At 47.7% G+C, this 22,480-nt stretch overlaps 2 protein-coding genes across 4 annotated transcripts in view; one reads left to right on the top strand and one right to left on the bottom strand.

Moving 5' to 3' along the window:
- Positions 1 to 2,018: 2,018 nt before the first annotated feature.
- Positions 2,019 to 12,408, top strand: OTOP3 (otopetrin 3). The gene is made up of 7 exons (XM_030534884.1): positions 2,019 to 2,415; positions 4,522 to 4,658; positions 6,591 to 6,649; positions 7,637 to 7,734; positions 8,656 to 9,278; positions 9,369 to 9,578; positions 12,238 to 12,408. Exons 1-7 carry the CDS (start codon positions 2,019 to 2,021, stop codon positions 12,406 to 12,408), a joined length of 1,695 nt encoding a protein of 564 aa, XP_030390744.1.
- A 4,710-nt stretch (positions 12,409 to 17,118) lies between these two features.
- Positions 17,119 to 22,480, bottom strand: part of HID1 (HID1 domain containing) — a 44,971-nt gene continuing 39,609 nt past the window's right edge. For all 3 annotated transcript variants that reach the window (XM_030534363.1, XM_030534364.1, XM_030534365.1), the window contains 4 exons: positions 21,150 to 21,230; positions 20,589 to 20,680; positions 19,982 to 20,140; positions 17,119 to 19,478 (listed from right to left, as the gene is read on the bottom strand). In XM_030534363.1, the coding sequence (XP_030390223.1) occupies positions 19,415 to 19,478; positions 19,982 to 20,140; positions 20,589 to 20,680; positions 21,150 to 21,230 (396 nt within the window). In that variant the 3' untranslated portion in view covers positions 17,119 to 19,414. The remainder of the gene's footprint in view (positions 19,479 to 19,981; positions 20,141 to 20,588; positions 20,681 to 21,149; positions 21,231 to 22,480) is intronic.

Here is a 22,480-nt window from a genome sequence, read left to right as displayed (position 1 = left end):
CTCACCAGCCCGTGTGGAGGTAAGAACGTATCTGAGAGCTCTGGCCAGTATGGATGCCTCTTCTCGGCTTCTCCTTTCTCTGGGCCATTCCTGGGGATCGGCGGAAAGGTTGGACGTGGTCCTGTGCTTCCCGCTGGGTCCCTTTTCTGCTGGCTTGAGGAATCTTCTCCAGCAGGACAGATGTATTTTGATACTGTTATTTTGGAGGTAGGTCCAGCTAGGAAGTGTCTCCACCCAGTCTCTCCCTAACCCCCGCTCAGTTCAGGCCCCTTGCTCTATGGATCACCCCCTGAGGGAGTGAGGGTGGGATTAGCACCAGCTGCTGAAATTGGGCTCTGAGACTATCTCCTTTCTAAGGAGGTCTGGGTCTGGGACCACGTTCCCCTCAAAGCCAGGGGGGATATCACCACCCTGATAAAGTGGAGAGAGGGAGATTCTGGGATTTCTATCCCTCTGACAAAGTGAGGGGTTGGGTTTTTCTTCTAACACTGTGGATCCCTTTCGATCAGAATGAGATTGGCCCAGTGAGCAAGCCCCTGCCTGCCTAGGGATCTGCTTTCCCCTGGTATATTTAAGCTGCCTGGAGCAGCTGAATCAGCCTGGGTCCATTGCTTGGAAGACATGTATAAATTACCCCACTAACAGAGCAAATCATGCTGGGTCTTTTAGGATCTAGCAGAGTCTTTTCACCTGCTTTGAACAGAACATTTTCTTAGCCCTCAAGAGCTGCATCGTAAGATCTGATTTAAGCACCATTTTAAACATCATTTGATGCATTGTCTCTGCCTCCGAGGCTTTCTTCTCCCACAGTTCTTGCTGTAAACTACAGCTAGGTCCAAACTGAAAAGTGCCCCGAAGTTTGGACCTGCTCAGACCTGCCGGGGTTGATTTGGGCCCTTCTCTGTTCAAAATCTACCATCTCCTAGGGACAAGCTCCGGGTGTTTATTCTACCATCTCCCACTGCATTTCGGGGGGGAAGGGAGGGAAAAGTCTTCCAGCTCTGTCCCCTTCCTGAGATAGGACTTGGGGGTGGATGGGGGGAAAGAGCAGCCAGGATCTTTGGCTGACAAACTGGTGCAGGCCCAGGCATGTCTCACACATCTTTGAAAGTCCCAGTTCTGCTTTGTGCTCCTCGGACACATGCAGGTTGGTTGTCTCATGCATTCAATAAGAATAGCATGGGGTAATTGTCAGCAGAGAGGGGCCTCAGTCGAAATCTCATGACCAGATAGCCCTGAACTTTGGAGAAGTTCTGATCCGGATCCAAACTTTGCAGCCAATCTAGATACTTATCATGAATCAAGCTGAAAACCTGGATGCAGAGTTGGACTTGGAAGAAGTCTGGGGAGCAGGGTGTGAATAGTGCTCCCTGTCTTTGGTACCCTGCCTCAATGCCTCAAGGTACCTTAACCAACAACAAAAACTTCAGCTGGCCTCACAGTGCTTCCAAGCACATGTGATGATCACATGGGAGTATCCAGACTTGACAAAGGGCCAGGATCACACACACAGAATGTAAAAGATAATGCATGGAACATGCCAAACTGCCTTTAACCTGACATTTATGTTTTCATCTTTCCTTCATTCTGGGGGGATCTTTGCTGGTAAGGGTGAGGCCACTTTTAACATCTGACCCTACAGCTGAGAGGGTCTGGCCACGAGCTGTTTCCTCCTTCTCTGATCCCGCTGCCAGAGAGGAAAGATGAACTCCTCCTGTGAGCTGCAAAGCATGCACAAGGGGTGGAGGCCCCAAATGAGGAAGGTCCCCCAGAGCACTTGCTTTTCTTGCACTCAAGGCTTGTCCTGGAAGGATTTATGTAGATAAATTGTGCCAAGGACTAAGCTGAGACCACCAAACTCATCGCACATGTGACTTTATCTCCATGTGAAGTCAAGTGGCTAAGTATGTAAACAGCAGCAGCCCCTAACATCCTTTCCATCGATGCTCTTATTAATCCCCATTTGTTTAACCATGCAGGGGATCCCAACGTGACCAGACAGCAGAAAATCGTGAGACATGGCTGGCAAGGAAGCTACACGGCAGAGGCACCTTAACCAGGATACTGATGGTGAAGAGTCAACGTCAGTGCAGGCTGAAGCCTGGAAGATCCGCTACGAGACGTGCTGGCTGCACCGGCGCTGCTCCTCGCTGCTCCACAAGGACAAGCAGGCTCGGAAGGCCGGGCAGCTGTTCTCAGGGCTGCTGGCCATGAACGTGGTGTTCCTGGGCTGCGCCTTCATAAGCAGCATGATTTTCAACAGGGTGGCGATTACCTTGCGCGACGTCGGGATCTTCCTCTCCATCCTCAAGCTCCTTTCTCTCTGCTGGATCATTTACTACTTGCTGTGTACCAGCAGGAAGCCTCATGCTGTGCTGTACAGGGACTCCCATGCCGGACCAGTCTGGGTGCAGGGTAAGTGCTGCACACAACCCTCTTACTTTTGTTTAGTGCCTCACACTCAGATCACTTTACGCACAAGAGACCATTTCACCCACCATCAGAATGCTGCACCTCTGGCACAGCAATCCAGCATTTCCTTCTGGTTAGAGCACAGGGAATGAGACGATCTGGGCTATCTGCCACTGTCTCAATCTGTGACCCTGAGCAAGTCACTTCATCTCTCCTTCCCCCCTACCCCGCCCAACCCTTCGCCCCCGTGTCTCAGTTTCTCCATTTGAATGACTGGGGTCATATGACTTCATTGCCTCTCAACGGTGCTGGGAGGCTTCAGGTCCTGGATGTTTGAAAACTGCTTTGAGACCCTCTGATGAAAAGTGCCAGGCTGTTGTTCTAAGACAAGTAGCCCAAGACTCCTGCATGCAGCTGGAGGTCTGGGAGGAATTCAGAACAGCAGAGTGTAACTGCACCTTGGAATGTATCCAGGAAACCAACCACATCATCCTTCCTCTTGCAAAGCGAGAACCAGGGGACCTCGCAGGTGTCTACACTGCAATTCAACACCTGCGGCTGGCCCGCGTCAGCTGACTGGGCTAGCAGTGCTCAGGCTACAGGGCTAAAAGATTGTGGTGATGTTCAGGGTCCGGCTGGAACCCATGTCTGGGACTTTCCCCATTCATAGGATCTATGCTGCAATTTTATAGCCCCGCCGCCTGAACTAGAATCAGTGTAGGGGTTTAATTGCAGTATAGATCTACCTTTAGTGATCACAAATGGGACGGACACCATTATAGCTAACAGCACTTTCTGCAGCAGAGTACTGTCCGCCCCTTCAGCAGTGCTGGCGTACTGGCTCATACTGAGTCAAAAGGGAAGATTTCTGATTAGCGAATCCCCTTCTTGCAGCACCAGGGTTTTCCTTGTGGAGCTCCCAGCCAAGGCCTGACCAGGCCCAGCCCGCTTTAGTTGATGAGATGACACCTCCAAATTGCTCTATCCTTGGTTAATAGGGCCTTTTAATTACTGCACTGGCTCAGGAGTAAAATGAAGCACTAAGGGACAGATTTTCAACGGGTATTTAGGCACCTAAAGATGCAGTTAGGTGCCTACGGGGATCCTAAGAAGCCCCTAACCGAGTTAGACACCTACCTCCCCTTGATTTCAATGGGAGTTAAGCATGTTAGGTTGAAATCAGTGGGAGCAAGGGACCAAGCTAGAGCTGAGACACATTTTTTGGCCAAAAAAATTTAGTTTGTTTGCCAAAAAATGCGGTTTCGGGGTTGGCTGAAGCTATACGTGAAGTTGAATTGAATTTGGCATGTAGCTCTGGAAGGAAAACAAAGTCCAGATGTTTTGTTGCAACATTTTCAGAACTAACCACTTCTGTTTTTTTGGTCTCCAAATGATGTTTCATTCAGAAGCTGACCTAGGTTTTTTAAAAAACAAAAGAAAAGGGTTCAAACACTTGAAAGCCAAATGAACATGTGAAAGATAGTTTGTTCCAAGTGAACTTGAAACAAAAACATTTAAAAAAAAAATGTTGGTTCAACCACCAAACTGAAAACTCAGTTCTTCACTCAGCTCTCCACCTAAACTGCTGAGAAGCCCAGCAGGTGCCTCTCTGCATCCTTAAACACCTAAACAGCTTTGAAAATTTGACCCTCAAAGCTTCACTGAGCAATATCCAGCGCAGCTAGATTTCTACCCAGAAATCCTCACTCCCAGTGACCTAGTCTCTCCTGCAGCACTTTGTGCAAAACCTGGGATGAAGTCCACCTCCCACACACATATCATCCAGGTGAATGGCTTGCGTTGTTCAAGTAACTTAATTAGAGACTGAGCCAGTATTGCCAAACCCAAATGTTCAAAAATCATGATTCAGGGATCCCCACCCCACCCCCCAAACAATAATGGGATTTTCAAAATTTCCCAAATTTCAGAGCACCTGGATCCAGGATTTGAATTCAGGCCCACTCCCGACAGTCCAAAACTAGAACTCTCCCAGCCCCACTGAGCACAGGAAGCATGAAAGCAGGAGATGTGGTGATGGTTACTAAACCTGCACCACTTTCAGCTTACTTCATGTATGGACCCTCGCTCATGGTTATACTGTTTGGACAGGGTCTCTAGTGCTGTTTGGAGCCTGCACCATCCTCCTGCATGTGTTCAGGATCGGCTACATCATCAGCCACATACATTGCAAATCCCCACTGGAAATCCTGTTCCCGTGCACAGAAATCATCTTCATTTGCATTCAGGTATGGAACGTCATCTTCTCTGGAATCCAGTCACTCCGCCTTATAGCTGGGAGGCAAGGAAGTGGGGAGAGAGAGATCAGAGGCAGGGGTTTCTTGTTAAAAGAATTTTTTGTGTCAATTATTGTTTTAAATACCAAACCACATACAGTGCCAATACATGTGGCACAAATAGTACTCAAAGACATAAAAGTAAAATGAAATCATTACTGTGATAACAGACAATAAATCTATCATAGAACTTAGTGGAAGTTCCCCTACTTCCTTCTGCAAAGTCGGTAATGAGACAGAGATAAGTGAAAATCTGGTACATTACCCCTCAACAGCCCAGACAGCTGTCTCTGCACTAATGTGCCCCAGGAAGCTTTCTCATTTGAAATCAGGATTTCTCTCTGTTTGCAATTGCCAAACCTCAATGGCAAAATCAATTGCCCATTTAAATTATTCAGATGTGCTTTACAACCAGAAGTTCTGTAAATTATGACATCTCTGTGACCTAAAACCATGTACGCAAATTCTCCAGATTCTATTAGAAGCAAACTCCTGTGCCTAGCAGAGCGAATGGAAATGCATTTTCAAGTCTCTCTTTTTGGATTAGATTCGTACATACATGCGCCCTCACATTCACACATATTCACACATAACGTATACAGTTACACGTCAGCCAGACCTATGGTACATCTGTGCCGCATGCTTCCTTTGGCGGCATGTTACATCCCTGCATTGCCCCCCTAGCATGGGTATAAGTAGCAGAGTAGACCATGAGGCACAGCTTAGGCAAGTAAAGACACCCCTGAGAGTACAAACCCCACATGTTCTCTACTCTGCCTCCCTGTTTACGCTGCTATTTTTAGCAGTGGAGGGTCTGCTGCCTCCCTGCTGCTGGAGCCTTTTCCCACTGCAGGGAAAGACTATGGCAGCTCCAGCCAGGGGACTTCCAGGTTGCTTCCTCCCCACCAGGGCCTTTCCTCACCCAGTGAAAGGCTCTGGCAGCAGGGAGCTGCTGAAGCCTTCTGCCACTGCCAGAGGCTTCCACCGATGCATGGTGTTACATACTATTACAGCGTGGACGCATCCCTGCACGTACACCACATGCCTCCAGCACTGGTGTGCAGTGTAGATGTAGCCAGATATGTCCCCCCACACACACACATACAATAGGTATCATGCACGTGGTATTAATACTGTGTATGTTATTCTCCATATTAACATTGGGCAGTTCTGCTAACTGACTCATATTTGGCTCACTTCTGTCATGCTATCTAGCTACCTATCCCACAATGCTCTGCAAATCTAAATGTCACTTTTGGCATTAGCAAATAGGAAACCTGTCAAGGACAAGACTCCCGAATGGTGTGTCCTAGTACAGGCTGTATTGTGACTCCACAGCCCCTCCCGGCCTTTGAAATGTGGGATCCAAAACAAAAGATAAGGCAGGAAGACGTTAATACAGAACAACAAGGTAAAAAGCTGATTGGTGGATTTTAGTCTTGGGTGCTGTATAAAGTGCTTTTAGTTTGTAAACCACCCGACTATAAATATGGCCAATTGAAATGCCTGTTTCGGAGCAGCCTTCTGTGTAAGGTGAACTGCAGGCTGCCAGAGAGCTGCTTCCTGGAAAGAGCAGAGCCGTAGGTGTTAAATGGCTACGCTTGGTTATTTGGTCTTTTGAATATTATTTTCAATATCAAACCGCAAGTGTTAGTCAAGCAGCTGGCTGCACTTTAGACAATACATGTTTGCCCACATGCAGATGCTGCAAAATGGATGCGTATGCACACATAAGCTCACGCACTCCTGCGTCCATTCACACACTGTCACAAGCATTCCCACTCAGACGCTTGCATTTGCACAGGCTCCCACTCACGCACATCTGCACACGCACCTGGTGCCAGGTTTACAATAGGGTCATTTGATTGTTTCTGTTGCTTTCAGACGTACCTTTTATGGCACCACTCTAAGGACTGCACTCAAGTCCAGCACAACCTCACCAGGTAGGACTACAGAAGGAGGGGCCTTGTTTAATAGCCCTTCACCTTACTTTGAACACTCCCATACCCGGCCTTTCTGACTCTACTTTCCCCTCCTCAGCAGCCCTCCCAGGGGCACCTTATAATCTGCTTTTCAGCTTTAAAGATCTTTGTTTCTTAAAACTGAGGGATTTTCTATTTAAATGCAAGGCAGATCAATGTGTCACTCTTTCAAATGGACCTCGGATAGGCTTTGCCTTCTGAGCCATCTTCTTGTTTGGTCTGTGTGGCATTGACCGGTTTGATTTCCTAATCCCATCTCCAGTCCACTTGAATTTCCTCAGTGGAGGATAATGACCTAGTCAACATGAATAGGCGGTTGTGGATTACAGTGGAGAGGCACAATCCTTGCAGGTAGACGTACAAAACTGTGGCACCCACATTAGAGCTGACAGCCATGCCAGTGCTGGGGGCCAGCGGGATTACAGCCAATTCCACCAAGCAGGAAAATTCATCTTTAAAGGATGAGAGATTTCACAAACCAACCCCCAACCTCAAGAATCTGTCTACTGCACGGGCTTGCTGAGGCATTAGGTTTTGACTTGACCTCACCCATTTTTATTATGTCTACATGGGTTAGTCAGCTTTCTTCTGGCCATCACATGTTCCTGTGACAACTGCAAGCCCCAATGGGCCCGTTGCACAGTTCGCAACTGGCTTAAGTGTTCAGGTGTATGTCTAGTGGACGTGAGAACCTGTGCAAATTACTGCAAGTGGGAATGGCTGTGACTGTGCGGGAATGGGCGTGCTTATGTGTGCAAATACATGAGTGTGCATGGCCGAGTGTATGAGCAAGCACAGGTGTGGGTGGGTGTGCCCATGTGAGTGCAGGTGGTACCATCCAGGTTGGAGAATGTGTGTGCGCCATAAAGCAAGGAGGAGCTAGAGGCAAAAGACCATAAGAGACGCTCTCCGGTGACATGCTGTAAAAGTGCTCTTTCCCTTTTACAGATGTGGACTGATGCTGACCATGGCCACAGACCTCCTTCTCTGGCTGTTAGCAGTGACCAACGACTCTGTTCACAGGGAAATTGAATCTGCACTCAAAGGTTTTGTATAAAATTTTCCAGGCATGGCTTATTCTTCACTGCTTCTTAATAGCAACAGGTAGACAGGTAGGATGGAGAATCCACGAGGTCAGCACTAGCCATTGGCCCCAGCCATTCAGTTTTCTGGATCATCTCCACCAGGATGCATGGCTTCACTAAAGCACAAGGAGTTGGTGTCTATTTTTCCAGGGAAACAGGAAGTTTTGCTTAACTGCAGGTTGAGGTCACCCGTAGAGATCTAGATTTTTGAACGATCCATACTACAGTTTGTGGGTTGTTCGGAACATGCTGATTTGCCTGGAAAGCTATTTAGCCACTAAACTTCGGAGATAAAGAGCTCTCCTGGGAGAAGGTCTATGTAGGGAAGGAAAGAGAATACATATTACACACAGGGCGAGGGCTACACGTAATCATGGTCCGGGATTGGGTCTAGTCTCTTCTTCCAGACAGAGAGAGAGAGAGATGCCCATCAGTTCCCTACGTGACTAATTCATCATGACACAGCAGAAACCTCAAACCCTCCGGCCGATGGTGCAGACCTTTATCAGGGAGTCTTAACCTCCCAGATGCATGTGAAGAGAGTTTAGTGGATTGAGCAGGGACAGAGGAATCAGAAAAGCCTTAGCACTGATCCTGGCTTTGCCATTGGCATGCTGTGTGGCCTTGGACAGGTGACTTCACCTGTCTGTGTCTTGTGCAAATGGAGAAACCAATATTACCCCCCTTCCAGGGTGAACTGGGAGGGCTGATTAGTTAGTGTTTGTACCGGGCTTAGAGCATGGAAGGGGCATGCAGGTCATAAGGCTTTCTGGGGCAGGCAGGTACGTAGGACCTCACTGCAGGTAGCCAGGAAACAGACAAAAAAACTTCCCAGGCTACTCATGCCTCCCAAATGACCCCCTTTCTCTTCCCTCACTCCAGGCAATGAGTCCAGCTCATGCACGTGTCCAAACACAACAGCCTGCCTCATCCTCCAGAAGGGCTATGTCTTGCTGTATCCCTTCAACCCGGAATACTGCCTCATCGGCAGCTCCATGCTGTACGTCATGTGGAAGAATGTGGGCAGGCGCATCCCTCCCCACCACGCCATTCATGCCAAGCCCAAGTTCAAGCTCCGTGGTGTCATTTATGGGCTGGTGCTGGGCATATCTACATTGTTCATAGGGATCTGCATCTTCATGACCTACCAGATCCAGGCTACCAGCTCAGCACCTAGCCAGGAGACCCTTGTGCTTTATTATTCCTACTATGTCGCGCTTCTGCCGATGATGACTGTGGGTGCCTTGGCTGGGACGGTCATCCATGGCTTGGAAGAGCGTGAGCTAGATACTCTGAAAAACCCAACCCGAAGCCTGGACGTGATCCTGCTCATGGGAGCAGCCCTAGGCCAGATTGGCATTTCTTACTTCTCCATTGTCGCCATTGTGGCCACCAACCCTGGAGACCTGCTGGACAGACTCAGCCTGACCTATGCGGTCAGCCTCATCATTCAGCACATCACGCAAAACATCTTCATTATAGAGGGGCTTCACCGGCAGCCTTTGGTGGAGAATCCTGACACCAGCCCGGCTGGGCCCCACACACAGCACTCGGGTCCATCCAGTGAAGAGACGGCCATGTCACACACCAGCCAGGAGACCACGCCACCCCCTGGCAACAAAGAGACTGAAGCAAAAGAAGGTGAGAAGCATGAAAACTGTGACCCGAGAAGAGTTTACCCGCTAGAGATAAGACAGGAGCTCAGGAGGGTTTCACATACCTACAGACATACCTACGGCCGCCTGAACTGGAAGAGGAAAGCCCTAAAGGAGATCTCAATCTTCTTGGTCTTGTGCAACATCATAGTGAGTATCTCTCTCGAGCTGCTTTCTCTACATCCTGGGCCTGGAATGAGAACAAGTAGACCAGAGAACACCTTGGTTCTACATTCTCTCTCTCTCTCTCACACACACACACACCCAGGAGCGGCTCCAGGCACCAGCGTACCAAGTGCGTGCCTGGGGCGGCAAGCCTCAGGGGGCAACCTGCTGGTCGCCGTGAGGGCAGCAGTCAGGCTGCCTTCTGCAGCATGTCTGTGGGAGGTCCGCCGGTCCAGCAGTTTCAGCGGCAATTTGGCAGCGGGTACGTTGAAGGCGCCAGATCGGTGGACCTCCCGCAGGCAAGCTGCCGAATCTGCATTACCAGCAGACCTCCCGCAGGCAAGCCACTGAAAGCCGCCTGACTGCTGTGCTGGGGGCGGCACAATACATAGAGCCGCCCCTGCCCCTACCTTCTCTTCCCTTTAAGCCATCCATTTTGTTCGTCCACATTCCCCAGGCCTGCTAGTAATCTCTTACACACCAGCACTGAGGCTCATGCTACAGTGCAGACAAGGTTTCCTGTTAACTTCTCACTCCTTTGACCCTAAAATATCTTTTTAAAATGAATGACTCCAGCCTGGCTAGATTTTCTGTACACGGGTCAGGGGGAGATTTTCACAGAACATAGGCAGCTAAAACCCTCTCAGATGCCCTGATTTTAAGTATATTAGAAGTTATTAGACACATTTGGTGTTGAATAAAAAGTGCCTAACTAGAAAAGTGGGAAGCACAGCGGATAGTAGTGGATCCTTGTCATCAAGAGTCTCCAGTATTAGGACCTGTCTGCAATGACATCTGTGCCCACCCAGCTAGTTACAACCCATTTCCATTGAACAGAATAGGCAGGACCTTAACCACATCCTTGAACTGTGATAAAAACTTTGGACAGAGCTATAACATTGGCTTGAGGATGTGATTAAAACTTAGGTGGCTCCCATCTGTCACGGTTTCTGCTGTCCCTTCTCTGAGTGTCTCTAAGTGCACACCCACGGGTGTCAGGCCTTTACCACTCCCCAGGTGGAATTCTGCAATCCACCCACTCATAGACCAGGGCATGGGATACACCCTCTGGTTACCAACTGTGGCTGATTCTGCAGGTCCCATTGGGGCTGGCCCGTGCAAGAGTGTCTCATTGGGAGCTGGTGACAGTGTGCATTTGCACGGAAACAGAAGCAGCTTCTTCAAAACAAAGCGTGATTTATTCTGCCCCCAAAGGTACACAGTGCTAACTGAAGTAGATTTAAAGACCAACTTGCATAGTCCTTTACCCAACTTCCACCTCTCCAGCCAAAGCTCTGGCAGGATCCAGCTGATTCCCCATCTTGGAGTTGGGAGAAACAGCTCATTGCTTCCAGCCTGCTTCCTCAGCCTCTGAGTGAGTCCTCTCAGCTGTTTCAGTGACACATCCTGGCCAGCCTCTCTCAGCTCACCCCCTTGCAAAAATCCCTCCCTTTCGGCAATGGGCACCTTTTTAACAGGCCTTTGGATTCCAGGCTTATTCTTGGGAAGAGTAAAACGTCCTAGCCTGGATGAAGTCAGCGAGGTAACTTCTGCTTCCAGCCATTGGCCCAGCCTTTGTTATCTTAACTCCGTTGAAGCTGAGGACCCGAGAGGCTGTCAGTGTTTTACCTGGCCTGCTCAGTTCTATAACTCCCCCTTCACAGCCACCTGTGAGTTAGCACTGTGCAAGCAGTCAGGCCACAATACAACAGGGAAACCGAGTCATGCAAAATAGTCATAAAAATGCTACATTTTCCAAGTTCCTCATGCCAGACACATGAGAAAACCTGAACCAGGCTGTGGGGGCAACTGTGTTGTTACTGAGTCTCCAGATGGGGTTATGTTAGAGACATGGTTTTATTTGGCAGAGACTGCAGTAGTGTAAGGGGAGGAAACATCCCTCTGAGATGTCTTCTGTTAGGGAGAGGACTTGCTCTGTTAATCAGAGATAGAGTGACCAGATGTCCCAATTTTATAGGGACATTCTCGATTTTGGGGTCTTTTTCTTACATAGGCTCCTATTCCCCTCCACCCCCTGCCCCGATTTTTCACATTTGCTGTCTGGTCACCCTAATCAGAGATACCCCAGTGACTGCCTCAGCCAGCCCTGCGTCCATTCAGCACCATAGGCTTTTGAGCATAGCCAGTGCCATGGACTATGCTGAATATATATAGAACAATGGTTTTCAACCAGGGGTATGCATACCACTGGGGATACACAGAGATCTTCCAGGGGGTACATCAACTCCTTTAGATATTTGCCTAGTTCTACCACACGCTACATAAAAAGCACTAGCGAAGTCAGTACAAACTAACATTTTATATAGACAATAATTCGTTTATACTGCTCTGTATACTATACACTGAACTGCAAGTACAATATTTATATTCCAATTGATTTATTTTAGAATTATATGGTAGCCATGAGAAAGTCAGCAATTTGTCATTCGCCACGTGCTGTGACACTTTTGTATTTTCACATCTGATTTTGTAAGCAAACCGTCTTTAAGTGAGGTGAGACATGGGGGCACACAAGACAAATCAGACTCCTGAAAGGGGAACAGAAGCCCAGGAAGGTTGAGAGCCACTGATACAGGACACCCTAACCTCCTCTGACCGCTGCTCTTTGTAACCCCCCTTCTAGCTGTGGATCATGCCCACGTTCGGGATGCACCCTGCCTTCGAGAACGGGCTGGAGAAGTCATTTTACGGTTACTCCACCTGGTTTGCCATCGTGAACTTCGGCCTGCCCCTGGGTGTGTTCTACAGAATGCACTCCATCGGGGGGCTCCTGGAGGTGTATGTGTCATCTTGAACCAGGTCCAACCCTCCCTCACCCAGTGGTGGAGGGAGAAATGGCGCTGAAGTCACTGGACAGTAGCCAGATGGGGGAGACCTGGGAACAAAGACACACATGCTGCTCGCTCACTTTCATTCTGGCTTTCACTTTGGCTCCTCTAAGCCCTATTTCTCAAGGAGTTTCAGATGAAAGGGAAGTTGTTTTGTGTTTTGAACATGCTGGTGTCAACTTTCTCCATAGAAAAACAAAACAATCTAGACCGGTCTATAAAATACCATACTGCTCAATGGAAACAAACTAGTGCCAGAATAATAGGTATAATATAGATACTGCACTCAGGACACTGTATGGTAATTAATGGGACTTTAACCAGCTCCACCTTCAACCCTCTGAACATAAGAGCCGCATCATGATGCACAGACTGAAATGCACTCCACAGAACCTCTGAAATCAAGGGCAGGAACCCTACCAGCAATCTGAGGAAGAGGCCACAGAAATACCCTCAGGTTCAAGCAAAAATGAACAAAAATGCCCACTTTTCACATGGCTGTATGGAAGTATAAGGTTCATATGAGCACCTACGGAGCGTGGTGTAGTGGTTAGAGCAGATCCGGGTTCTGCTCCTGATTCTGACACTAACTCTGTATGTATCCTTGGGCCAGATGCTCAAAGATATTTAGTTTTTTAAGGACTTGTCTGCACTCGAAATGCTACAGCAATGTGGCTGCATCCGTGCTGTTTTAGTGTGTCAGTAGATGCTACCTATGCTGGCAGGAAGGGTTTCCCCATCGGCATAGGTAACCCACTTCCCGAAGAGGCGGTAGCGAAGTTGACAGAATTCTTCTGCCAGCCTATCACTGTCTACACCAGGGGCTAGGGCCACTCAGGGGGGTGGATTTCTCACACCCTTGAGTGATGTAGCTGGGTCGACCTAACTTTTTAGTGTAGACCTGGCCATACTCTCATTGAATTCATTGAGACTTCGGGCTGGTCTACACAGGAAATGTAAAGTGGCACAGCTACGTCTCTTGGGGATGGGGATTTTTCGTTGCCGACCTAACCCCGGTGTAGACCACATTAAGCAGAGGGAAGAATTTTTCCATTGACCTAGCAACCGCCTCTCAGGGAGGCAGATTAATTACAGTGACTGGAGAACCCCTCCCATCACTGTACGAGTGTCTACGCAGAAGTGCTACAGTGGCACAGCTGGAGCACAAAGGCTGTGCTGCGCCTGAATACCCTGGGGGATCTGGGCCTCTGGGATCAATTTTCAGAAGTGCTGAGCACCCATAACTCTAACTGAAGTCAAAGGAAGCTATGGGCACTCAGCATCTCTGCACATCAGGCCATGAAAAAGCTCTGTGCCTCTATGTCCCCATCTGTAGAATGGGAATGAAACCACTTATCCCATTTAACTGGGCTCAGTGAAGGTTCTGACAGGCATTCGGAGCGCCGCTGGTGGAACGCGCTAGAGAAGCGTTATAGTTACCACTTAGCTTATACTTGACATTCCTCATTCCTGCTTTTTATCGAGTGCGTTTCTTGTTCTCTCATGAAATGGAATCTGCTCTTCCTTTTGCGCTAGTGAAGATCACGCCATTGCCTGCCGTTTTGAAAGCCTGGCTAGGGGCAGTGCCCTGGCCTGCGGTACACAGGAGGTCAGACTAGATGATCACAACGCACCCCTCTAGCCTCGGAATTTAAGAAAACCCTAAAATAAGCTGCTAATAATTCTACTGTGACCCCTCCCCCCTCTTGTGCTTTCCACAGTCTGTACAGGACATAGCAATGTGCATTAACCTGTGTGCAAATCCGGGAGTAAAAATGCACCACACTGTGTTTGCAGCAGAGTCCTGTGGCACCTTATAGACTAACACACTGTGTTTGATGAGAAACACATCAGGTGTTTGATTTACCAAAGGTGCTTAGGTGGTGGAACTGGAATGCAGAGGCTAGGGGTGGGCCTCATGACCGAGTGCCCACTGATCTCAGTGAATAGAAATAAAGACAATTTGAACAGTCACATTTTGCTGTTGCAGTCTTTGTTTCACCCTTTGCTCACAGAGCCTGAGCTAAAGCCCACTGAAGTTAATGAAAAGCCCCCCATTTGCTGCAACAGGCTTCGGATCCAGTCCTTCCCAAGTACAAAGATTATATAAAGATTTAAGGGCAGGTCCCGATTTTACACTCAATCCATCTTTTCTTGCTATCAAAATCCTTCGTGTCACTTAACCAAGGTGATGGATTAAAGTGCAAATACCACTACCTTTACTGCTCCCGTCCAACATAAATCAGTCTAAAGAAGGGTTTGGCTAGGTTCAGAGCTTGGATTCTCAGAATTGCAGCCTTGTATAAAAACAAAACTCCCTACAAGCCATAGTCAGGGGCAGAGAGAGCTAATGTCATTCAGAAATGCCTCTCCGAAGAGCCCCTGACACTGGCATCCCAGGGGGTACAGATCACAATTACTGCAACTAGTCTGGAAGTTACAAGTGAGACAGGTCAAGTGAGCATGGACTTTGCCTCAAATACTTTTACTAAGCCTTATGTCAACAAGAAACGTCAGGAGAAATTACAGCTGAATAAATTAGGCACCAATAAAGTTAATTATTACTTCCATTTCAGTTTGCACCAGGAATCTCACCCAAGGAACACACCAAAGGTCCTTTCCTTTCAAATGAAAACAAGTTCTCAAACCTTCTCCCTTGTTTGCAAAAGACACTGGAGCAATGAATGATGTATGCGCGTGGGGAAGAGGAAAATTGCTTGAGAAAGTCACACTTGAGTTGATAGGGCCTAGCTGATCAGGGAGTTCTGGAGGCCTAACACCTGGGATACAAATACTAGCACTTTGCAGGCATGTCTACACAGCGAAAACACACCCGTGGCAGCGAGTCTCAGAGCCCATGTCTACAGACTCAGGCTCAGGCTCACGGGGCTCACACTTTCTGTAGATGTTCCTGCTCAGGTTGGAGCTTGGGCTCTGAGATGCATCCCCCTCAAAGCGCAAGTGGGAACTTGTAAGTGGCTATTTTTAGTGTCGTAGCACAAGCCCCGTAAACCGAGTCTGTAGACCCAGTTCTGAGGGTCGCTGCCACGGGGGAGTTAGCAGCGTAGATGCACTCTATATGCACACAGAGCATGAGGGGGAAACTCAGATGTAGTCTCTTGTGGCAACATCATGAACTTACCTATGAAATCTCACTGACCAGTGATAAAGAGGCCAATAACTAATCAGCTCTGGAACATAGGAACTGCCAGACCAGATTGGACTAATGGTCCAGCTACACCAGTATCCTGCATCTGACAGAGGCCAGCATCAACTGCTTCAGAAGGTACAAGAAACCCCATAATGGACAATGCTGGAATACCCTGCCCAGAGGGGAGGTTTCTCTCTAACCATAGATAGTTTGTCAAGCCCTGAGGCACAGAATTTATATCCCCCAAATTAGATAGAACAACAACAATAAAAACTCTAGCTGGAAAGGATCCGGGGCTTTACAGTGGATCACAAATTGAATACAAGTCAACACTGTGATGCAGTTGTGAAAAAGGCTAATATTCTGGGATGTATTAAATGGAGTGTCGTATGTAAGACACAGGAAGTAACTGTCCTGGTCTACTCAGCACTGGTGAGGCTTCTGCTGGAGTACTGTGTCCAGTTCTGGGTGCCACAATTTAAGAAATATATGGACAAATTGGAGAGAATTCAGTGGAGAGCTACAATGATAGAAGGTTTAGAAAACCTGACCTACGAAGAACCATTAAAAAAAACTGGGCATTTTTAGTCCTGAGAAAAGAAAACTGAAAGGGGACCTGATAAGTCTTCAAATATGTAATGGGCTGTTACAAAGAGAACAGTGATCAATTGTTCTCCATGTCCACTGAAAGTAGGTCAAGAAGAATTAATCTGCAGCAAAGGAGATTTAGGTTAAACATTAGGGAAAAAATTCTAACTATAAGAGTAGTTGAGCTCTGGAACAGGCTTCCAAGGAAGGCTGTGGAATCCCCATCATTGGAGGTTTTTAAGAGCAAGTTAGATAAACACTTGTCAGGACTGGTCTAGGTCAGGGGTCAGCAACCTTTCAGAAGTGCTGTGCCGAGTCTTCATTTATTCACTCTAATTTAAGGTTTCGCGTGCCAGTAATACATTTTAACGTTTTTAGAAGGTCTCTTTCTATAAGTCTATAATATAGAACTAAACTCTTGTTGTATGTAAAGTAAATAAGGTTTTTAAAATTCTTAAGAAGCTTCATTTAAAATTAAAACGAAATGCAGAGCCTCCCAGTTTGGTGGCCAGGACCTGGGCAGTGTGAGTGCCACTGAAAATCGGCACACATGCCAAAGGTTGCCTACCCCGGTCGAGGTTTACTGGATCCTGGCTCAGTACAGCAGACTGGACTTGATGATATCTCAAGGTCCTTTCTAGCCCTATATTTAATTAATTCTATGTACTCATTATTCATATAAGTATCCAATCCCTTGTTGGAATCCTGTGAAGCCCTTGGCCTCAGTCATTTTAACAGGCTCTACTCGCAGCATATCAAAGGCCACAAATGCACAGGTCAGGTAAGTTTACCAGAGATAACGGGGTGGTAAGCCACCCATTGCAAAGGAAACCAGGATACCATATCCTCCAGTCACATAAATCATGCAATAGGCCCCCAGAAGTAACACAAACAAGATGATAAACCCCTCTGGGACAGACAGAGTCAAAGCAGGTGCCATGTTTAAGATAATTTTTATATCTCTATAGATGAGCAAATAGTTTACAGTGCAATTTGATTTTCATGGAACAAAGACTGAACTTGAAACATCAAGGAATGTAAAACTGCAGAGGAATTCACAAAGGAATAGAAGATACACAAGGCAAACTGAAAGGACAGAAGATACCACAAAACCAGTGTGCATGACAGGGGCAGGGGAAAAGCAAGCGTCTGGGACACAAGAAGTCCCTTGTCCAGCTGTGAGGTGCAGGTGCAGTACAATCAAATGTCGGCCCATTACCAGGGCTCCATCAATCACATTCTTCCAATGAGAGATATTCCAAGCAAAATATAGACTTCAATCTATAAATGTCTGTATACAGATGGGGGAGGTAGAGGATGGAAATGATGACAAAATGCATTGGGAATGGAGAGAAAAAAGGTTTCCTTCATCTATCCCTATCAAGGATATTCCAGGCTATACTCCAGTACCAAACTGGGCTGGGGGCTTTAGTCCTGTTCCAGCACCACAGGAGGGGGACTGCTTTGATACTAAATCAGTGAGCTACCCAAATTAAACCAGACAGAGGGCTACTTCCCAGTGGCTGCCCATACCACAGCATGGACCTCCTCCTAAGGGGAAGAATTACATGGTGGCTGACCCCATAACACAGCTGCCCTCTGCATACGGGTAAGGAGAATGGTTTACATGGAGTCATCTACAGCAGTGGTTCTAAAGCTAGGGATCAAGAATGGCTGTCCTTGGCGGTCCGCAGAATGAAACATTAAGGACTAAGCAGTAGGAGTTAGAACTTGGTCGATGAGAGGATCCCCCTTTTCCTGTGGTCCACGTCTGCAACACATGAGGACCTTCCAGGGGAACAGAAACACCTCTGGCTCATGTCTTAATCTACAGAACTGCAACCCTGCACTGCTGCATCAAGCATGGCATCACAATATCTTGTGACTGAGGCAGATGATCTCCCAATATCCCTGAAAACCATAGGTTCCCACACATACCATGCCTGGGATCCAATACAGTCTAGTTTTTTAAACCAGAAGCCATCAAGGCCTTCTGAAGGATCCAACTTCACCCCAGCGGTCACTCCCACCAGTGTCTAGCCGCTTTTCTCCTGCTGCCTTCAACATGCTGCTTAAGACTTCCCTGAGACCTTCCTTCAACCCCTTGCCCTGAAAAAGCAATGCACAATTGATCCCTTCCACCATTCTCCACGTGCCATGACAACATGCCCAGCAAGGAAGGTGGGATATCGCTTTTTCCAAGGGTGGACATGCTGCCTTCAATCAATTTCCTTCAATCAACGGGAAACGGCTGCTGGAGGGCGACACAAACTGTTCCTTTCTCCTTGCAAGGAAAAGCCTGCTTATGCCTCCGGGTCCAGGCCTTTCCTCCCAGCCTTTGCACTGACCCCCTTAGCCTGAGGAAGGTATTCAAAGTGGCTTTAGACACATACACTCTGGTCATTTAAAGAGCCCATCTCTAAGGGCACAGCATCATTCCAGGTCTGCAAACCTCCAGGGCAGTGAATGACAGAGTGGGGAAGAAGGGGAAAGGGCCAAGCTTTGTACTTTGCATTGAAGCATTGGCTTACAGCAACCAAATGGGAAGGAAAGAGGGACTCAAAACACAGACATGAAGTGGATGAACAAATAGATTCCGTTTAGCATTCCCTTTTCATTCAGCTGGTAAAAAAAGATCCTCCAGCCCTGCTATGGATAGTGAGGAGAGGCAGCAGCAAGATGACCTGCAACCTGATGGAGTCTTGGAATAAATTCTTTGGAAAGAACCACAAAAACGATGTATTTCTACAATTAAAAAAAAAACCACGCACCTCCCGCAGCAGCAGTAGCTTCCCTCGCTGACCCAGTTTAACTCATTACATTCAGAGTCTTTTAATCAAATGCTGAATCTGACCAGGGGGTGAGGGAGCGGAGGTCATAGCCTCCAGCTGGTCAGGTTCAGGTTTGTCTCCAGACCGAAGCCAGGAGTGAGAGAATGACAGAAGAACTAAGAATGGTCTGGTTTCCAGTGCAACAACCACAATGGACACTTCTTAGGCATCTTTTACTCAGGGTTCCTGGGGAGGGACAGGAAGGGAGTTGGGCTTAGGGGCCGGTATCTCTGAGCAGATCCTGATTAAAGCTTAAAATGACAGGTAGGTAAATGGAAGTGATTGTCCCTTTGGTCTCTCAGCTGGCTGTGAAATGCAGGAACAGCTGTGATGGAGCAATGCACAGCGAGGTCCTTGTTTCCAGTGTTTCTCTCTTATCAGAGGTAAGTGCCTTCTTTCATCTTAGACTCGCTGAATTTCAAATAGCTTCACATCCGTATCATACCAGATGGGGGGATCCACATTCCTGGAAGAGAAAAAGACGGTCAAGTCACTTACTATGAAACAAGCAAATGTTAATGGCACTCAAATCTTGCCAGCTGGGATAACAAGAACTGAGACATTTACCGCTTGGCAAAGAGGAGAATGCAACAGCTGTGAGCTCCCGCAAAGCCGGCGCTCCTGGCCCAATGCCCTGCAGCAGCTCCTGTGAGCAGAGGCAGGGACAGGAGGAGCTGCAAGACTCCAGGCAGGCAGCACTCCTCCATCATTTCCCTGCAACACCTCCTGCTTGGAGATGCAGGCATTGGAGCAGTTGTGCTCTCCCACTGCCAGCGTGTCTACGCTATTCCCTACAGCACCCACTGCTGGAAAAGGGAAAGTCATAGAGTAGCTGCAAGTTCTCCCAACACTCTACACCGGCTAAGGGAGGGAGTGTCTAGGGCTGGCTGCTCTACAGACTAGGGATTTGCACAGAAACCTTGCTAGTGCTAGGAAAACATGGGCTAAGAACTCATCTAGCTGGTTTACCTTAAATAAATAACTCCCCACATGTAGGTTCGGAACCACATGGCAGTGCCCAAGTTAGCCTGGTACTTGCGGATCAGGATGGGGTGAGGGACAGGTAACAGTCCCACTAGAGTGCCATGCTGCAAGAACTTGAGGATTTCAGATTCATCTGTGAGGCCCCTGCAGAGAGAGCGAGAACGTGAGCATCCAGGACATCGTCAATTGCCATTTGTGAAGTTTGCTGCAGCAGAAAGTACTGACCCAGGCAAACACATACACGTCATGCATGAACAGATATACACATACACACCATGGACTTGACTTCTGAACTGCTCCTACTGAAAAGAGGAGATCGTGTAAATGACGAGATAAACAGTAAACTTGGGAAGAGCTCTAGCACCTGGTATCTGCTGGAGTTGAAATCTAGCTGAATGTACCACCAGAGTAAAGAAATACATGAACTTGAATTAGTGGCCTGATTTCCTGGGCTTTAAGCATACACTCAAGTCCATCCCTGGTTAAATCCTAGATTGTCTCCCAGACGACATCATAGCCTTTAGCCTCTCACAATCAACCTCCAGTCAAACCCCTGCAGCCTCCCAATTATTACATAACACAACACACTTACTTATCAATGCAGATCTTCTCCACCTGGGGAACTAGCACCTGTAAGAGCCGCATGATTGTCTGCAGAGGCAGCTTCGATTTCCAAGACAGCACCTGTGGGTGAAAACCCCCCAACGAGGAGATCAGTGCCCCATGGAGAAGGGTCTGAACAGCTCACAGGTTATGTTAGTGCTTAGCATTTCAAGTATCTCCGCTTACAGTATGTTGAGTATTCAGATTTGGAAGTCCCTGAAGAGGAATGTGTAACTAGTGGGATAAACAGCAAGTCAGTGGGAATCCCTGAAGAGAGATCTGTCCACACTTAGGGTCTCTCTCTAAGGCCTATCACATTAGTACAGAAGCCTGGATATGCACCAATAGCCTGACCTAAAGCTCACTCTATGGGAGTTATTCCCCTGGCTTTGGATCAGGCCCCAAATCAGTGGAAATCTCTGCAGAGAGATTCATCTGCAGCAGTATCCTCAGCGCAGCTGGGACATCCCAGCTTTAGAAACAGGAGTTCTATCCCAATCCCAATCCCAATCCCCTTCCTCGGGCATTTCCCCATCCCAGCTCCTCTCACCCAGTCAGACGTTGGCATCCACTGCCCGCTCAAGGATGCGCTGGACAGGCGCCTTCGATCCCGTTTGGACTGCGATGCCTCCTATTAATATATAATCAGAGTCAGTATGAGCATGGAATAGTTAGCAGTATCGGTTTTCTGCTGAACACCATCTCTTCCTCCTGGTCACCCTGAAGAATCACTATGCAAAGCAGTCTGGCCAGGTCCTCCGGGAAAAGGTACCACCACCAGCATTTCATTACCCACTGTTCGGTCTAATGCACTAGCCTGGGTTCAAACAGAGATTAGCCAGGGGTGAAATTGAGGAAGTGGCAAGGTTACAACTCTGGACACAAACCTTGAAGTTGCTGCTAAGCCCATGAGCACTGGAATAGTTACGGGAACCTACATGAGGGGGAAAGTGAGTTTGGGCCTGTGTTTTGCTTCTTTCTAATATGGAAAGAAGGTCTGAGTCATACAGGGATTAAACAAACAAAAGAGAAGCCAAAGCTTTCCAAAGCAACTAGCGATTTGGGAGTGTTGCCATTTGTTGCTGCCCAACTTGAAACACCTTAACAGGGCCCAATTTTCTGAGACTGAGTTAGCAGCCCTTTGTGAAAAACAAGCCAGGCCTCTTTAGGGTGTCCTCAGAGAGAAACCAAAACACAGGCCCTAAAAATCACTAGTCACTTTTGAGAGCCTTGGCCAAAGCGTTTTAAATAGTCTGATTACAAATCTCTTCCCCTCTCAACTACTCTAGTTTTATACCCTTGAGACTAGTGCTGTCATAATCCTCCTACTTCTGTGGTCACTCAAGAGTCTGCTATGTTTTCCTAGAAGACTAGACCAGAATATCTCTCATTCAAAAAGCTGGAAAAATACCCCCTTTATAAAATCATTTCAGACCTTCTTTGTACAGGGTAAAAAAGAGCCCAAGCGTCAACACTCCCTATTGAGTTTAATGAAACCAGTTCTCACTTCCTAAGGTCATTGTCTCATCTATACTCGCAGAGGCAGTAAGCCAGCTCTGCGTGGGTTCCTGCAGGTCATCTTCACAACCAGAATCCCAGAAGTGCTGGTACTTAGGAAAGGCTCGCTTCTGCTGCAGAGGGAATGTCACTGATCCTCCACAGAGGTCTGATCATGCACACAGCTTATTCCACAAAACCCTAGCAGATGAAAGCCTAGATTTGTCCTGCTGACTCTGATTGAACTACTCCTGTGCTTACAGACAGGTACTTACTTAAATAACCTGGTGACTCGGGGCCAAAACCAGCACCACACCTTATAGGCTGAGGGCATCAGGAGGGTCAGGAAAACAAGTCAGGGAAAACTCAATTCTCTGGAATTCT

This window comes from Gopherus evgoodei, chromosome 15 (genome assembly GCF_007399415.2).
Source record: "Gopherus evgoodei ecotype Sinaloan lineage chromosome 15, rGopEvg1_v1.p, whole genome shotgun sequence".
Lineage (NCBI taxonomy): Eukaryota > Metazoa > Chordata > Testudines > Testudinidae > Gopherus > Gopherus evgoodei.
The sequence above is the reverse complement of the archived record's forward strand: the minus strand, read 5'-3'. Positions and strand labels throughout refer to the sequence as shown.

Excerpts from the sequence above, each read along its gene's own strand:
- OTOP3 (XM_030534884.1), top strand. The coding sequence starts at position 2,019 with ATGGCTGGCAAGGAAGCTACACGGCAGAGGCACCTTAACCAGGATACT. Across the intron at positions 4,659-6,590 it reads TCATCTTCATTTGCATTCAG|ACGTACCTTTTATGGCACCA; the intron begins GTATGGAACGTC and ends TGTTGCTTTCAG. Across the intron at positions 7,735-8,655 it reads AATTGAATCTGCACTCAAAG|GCAATGAGTCCAGCTCATGC; the intron begins GTTTTGTATAAA and ends CCCTCACTCCAG.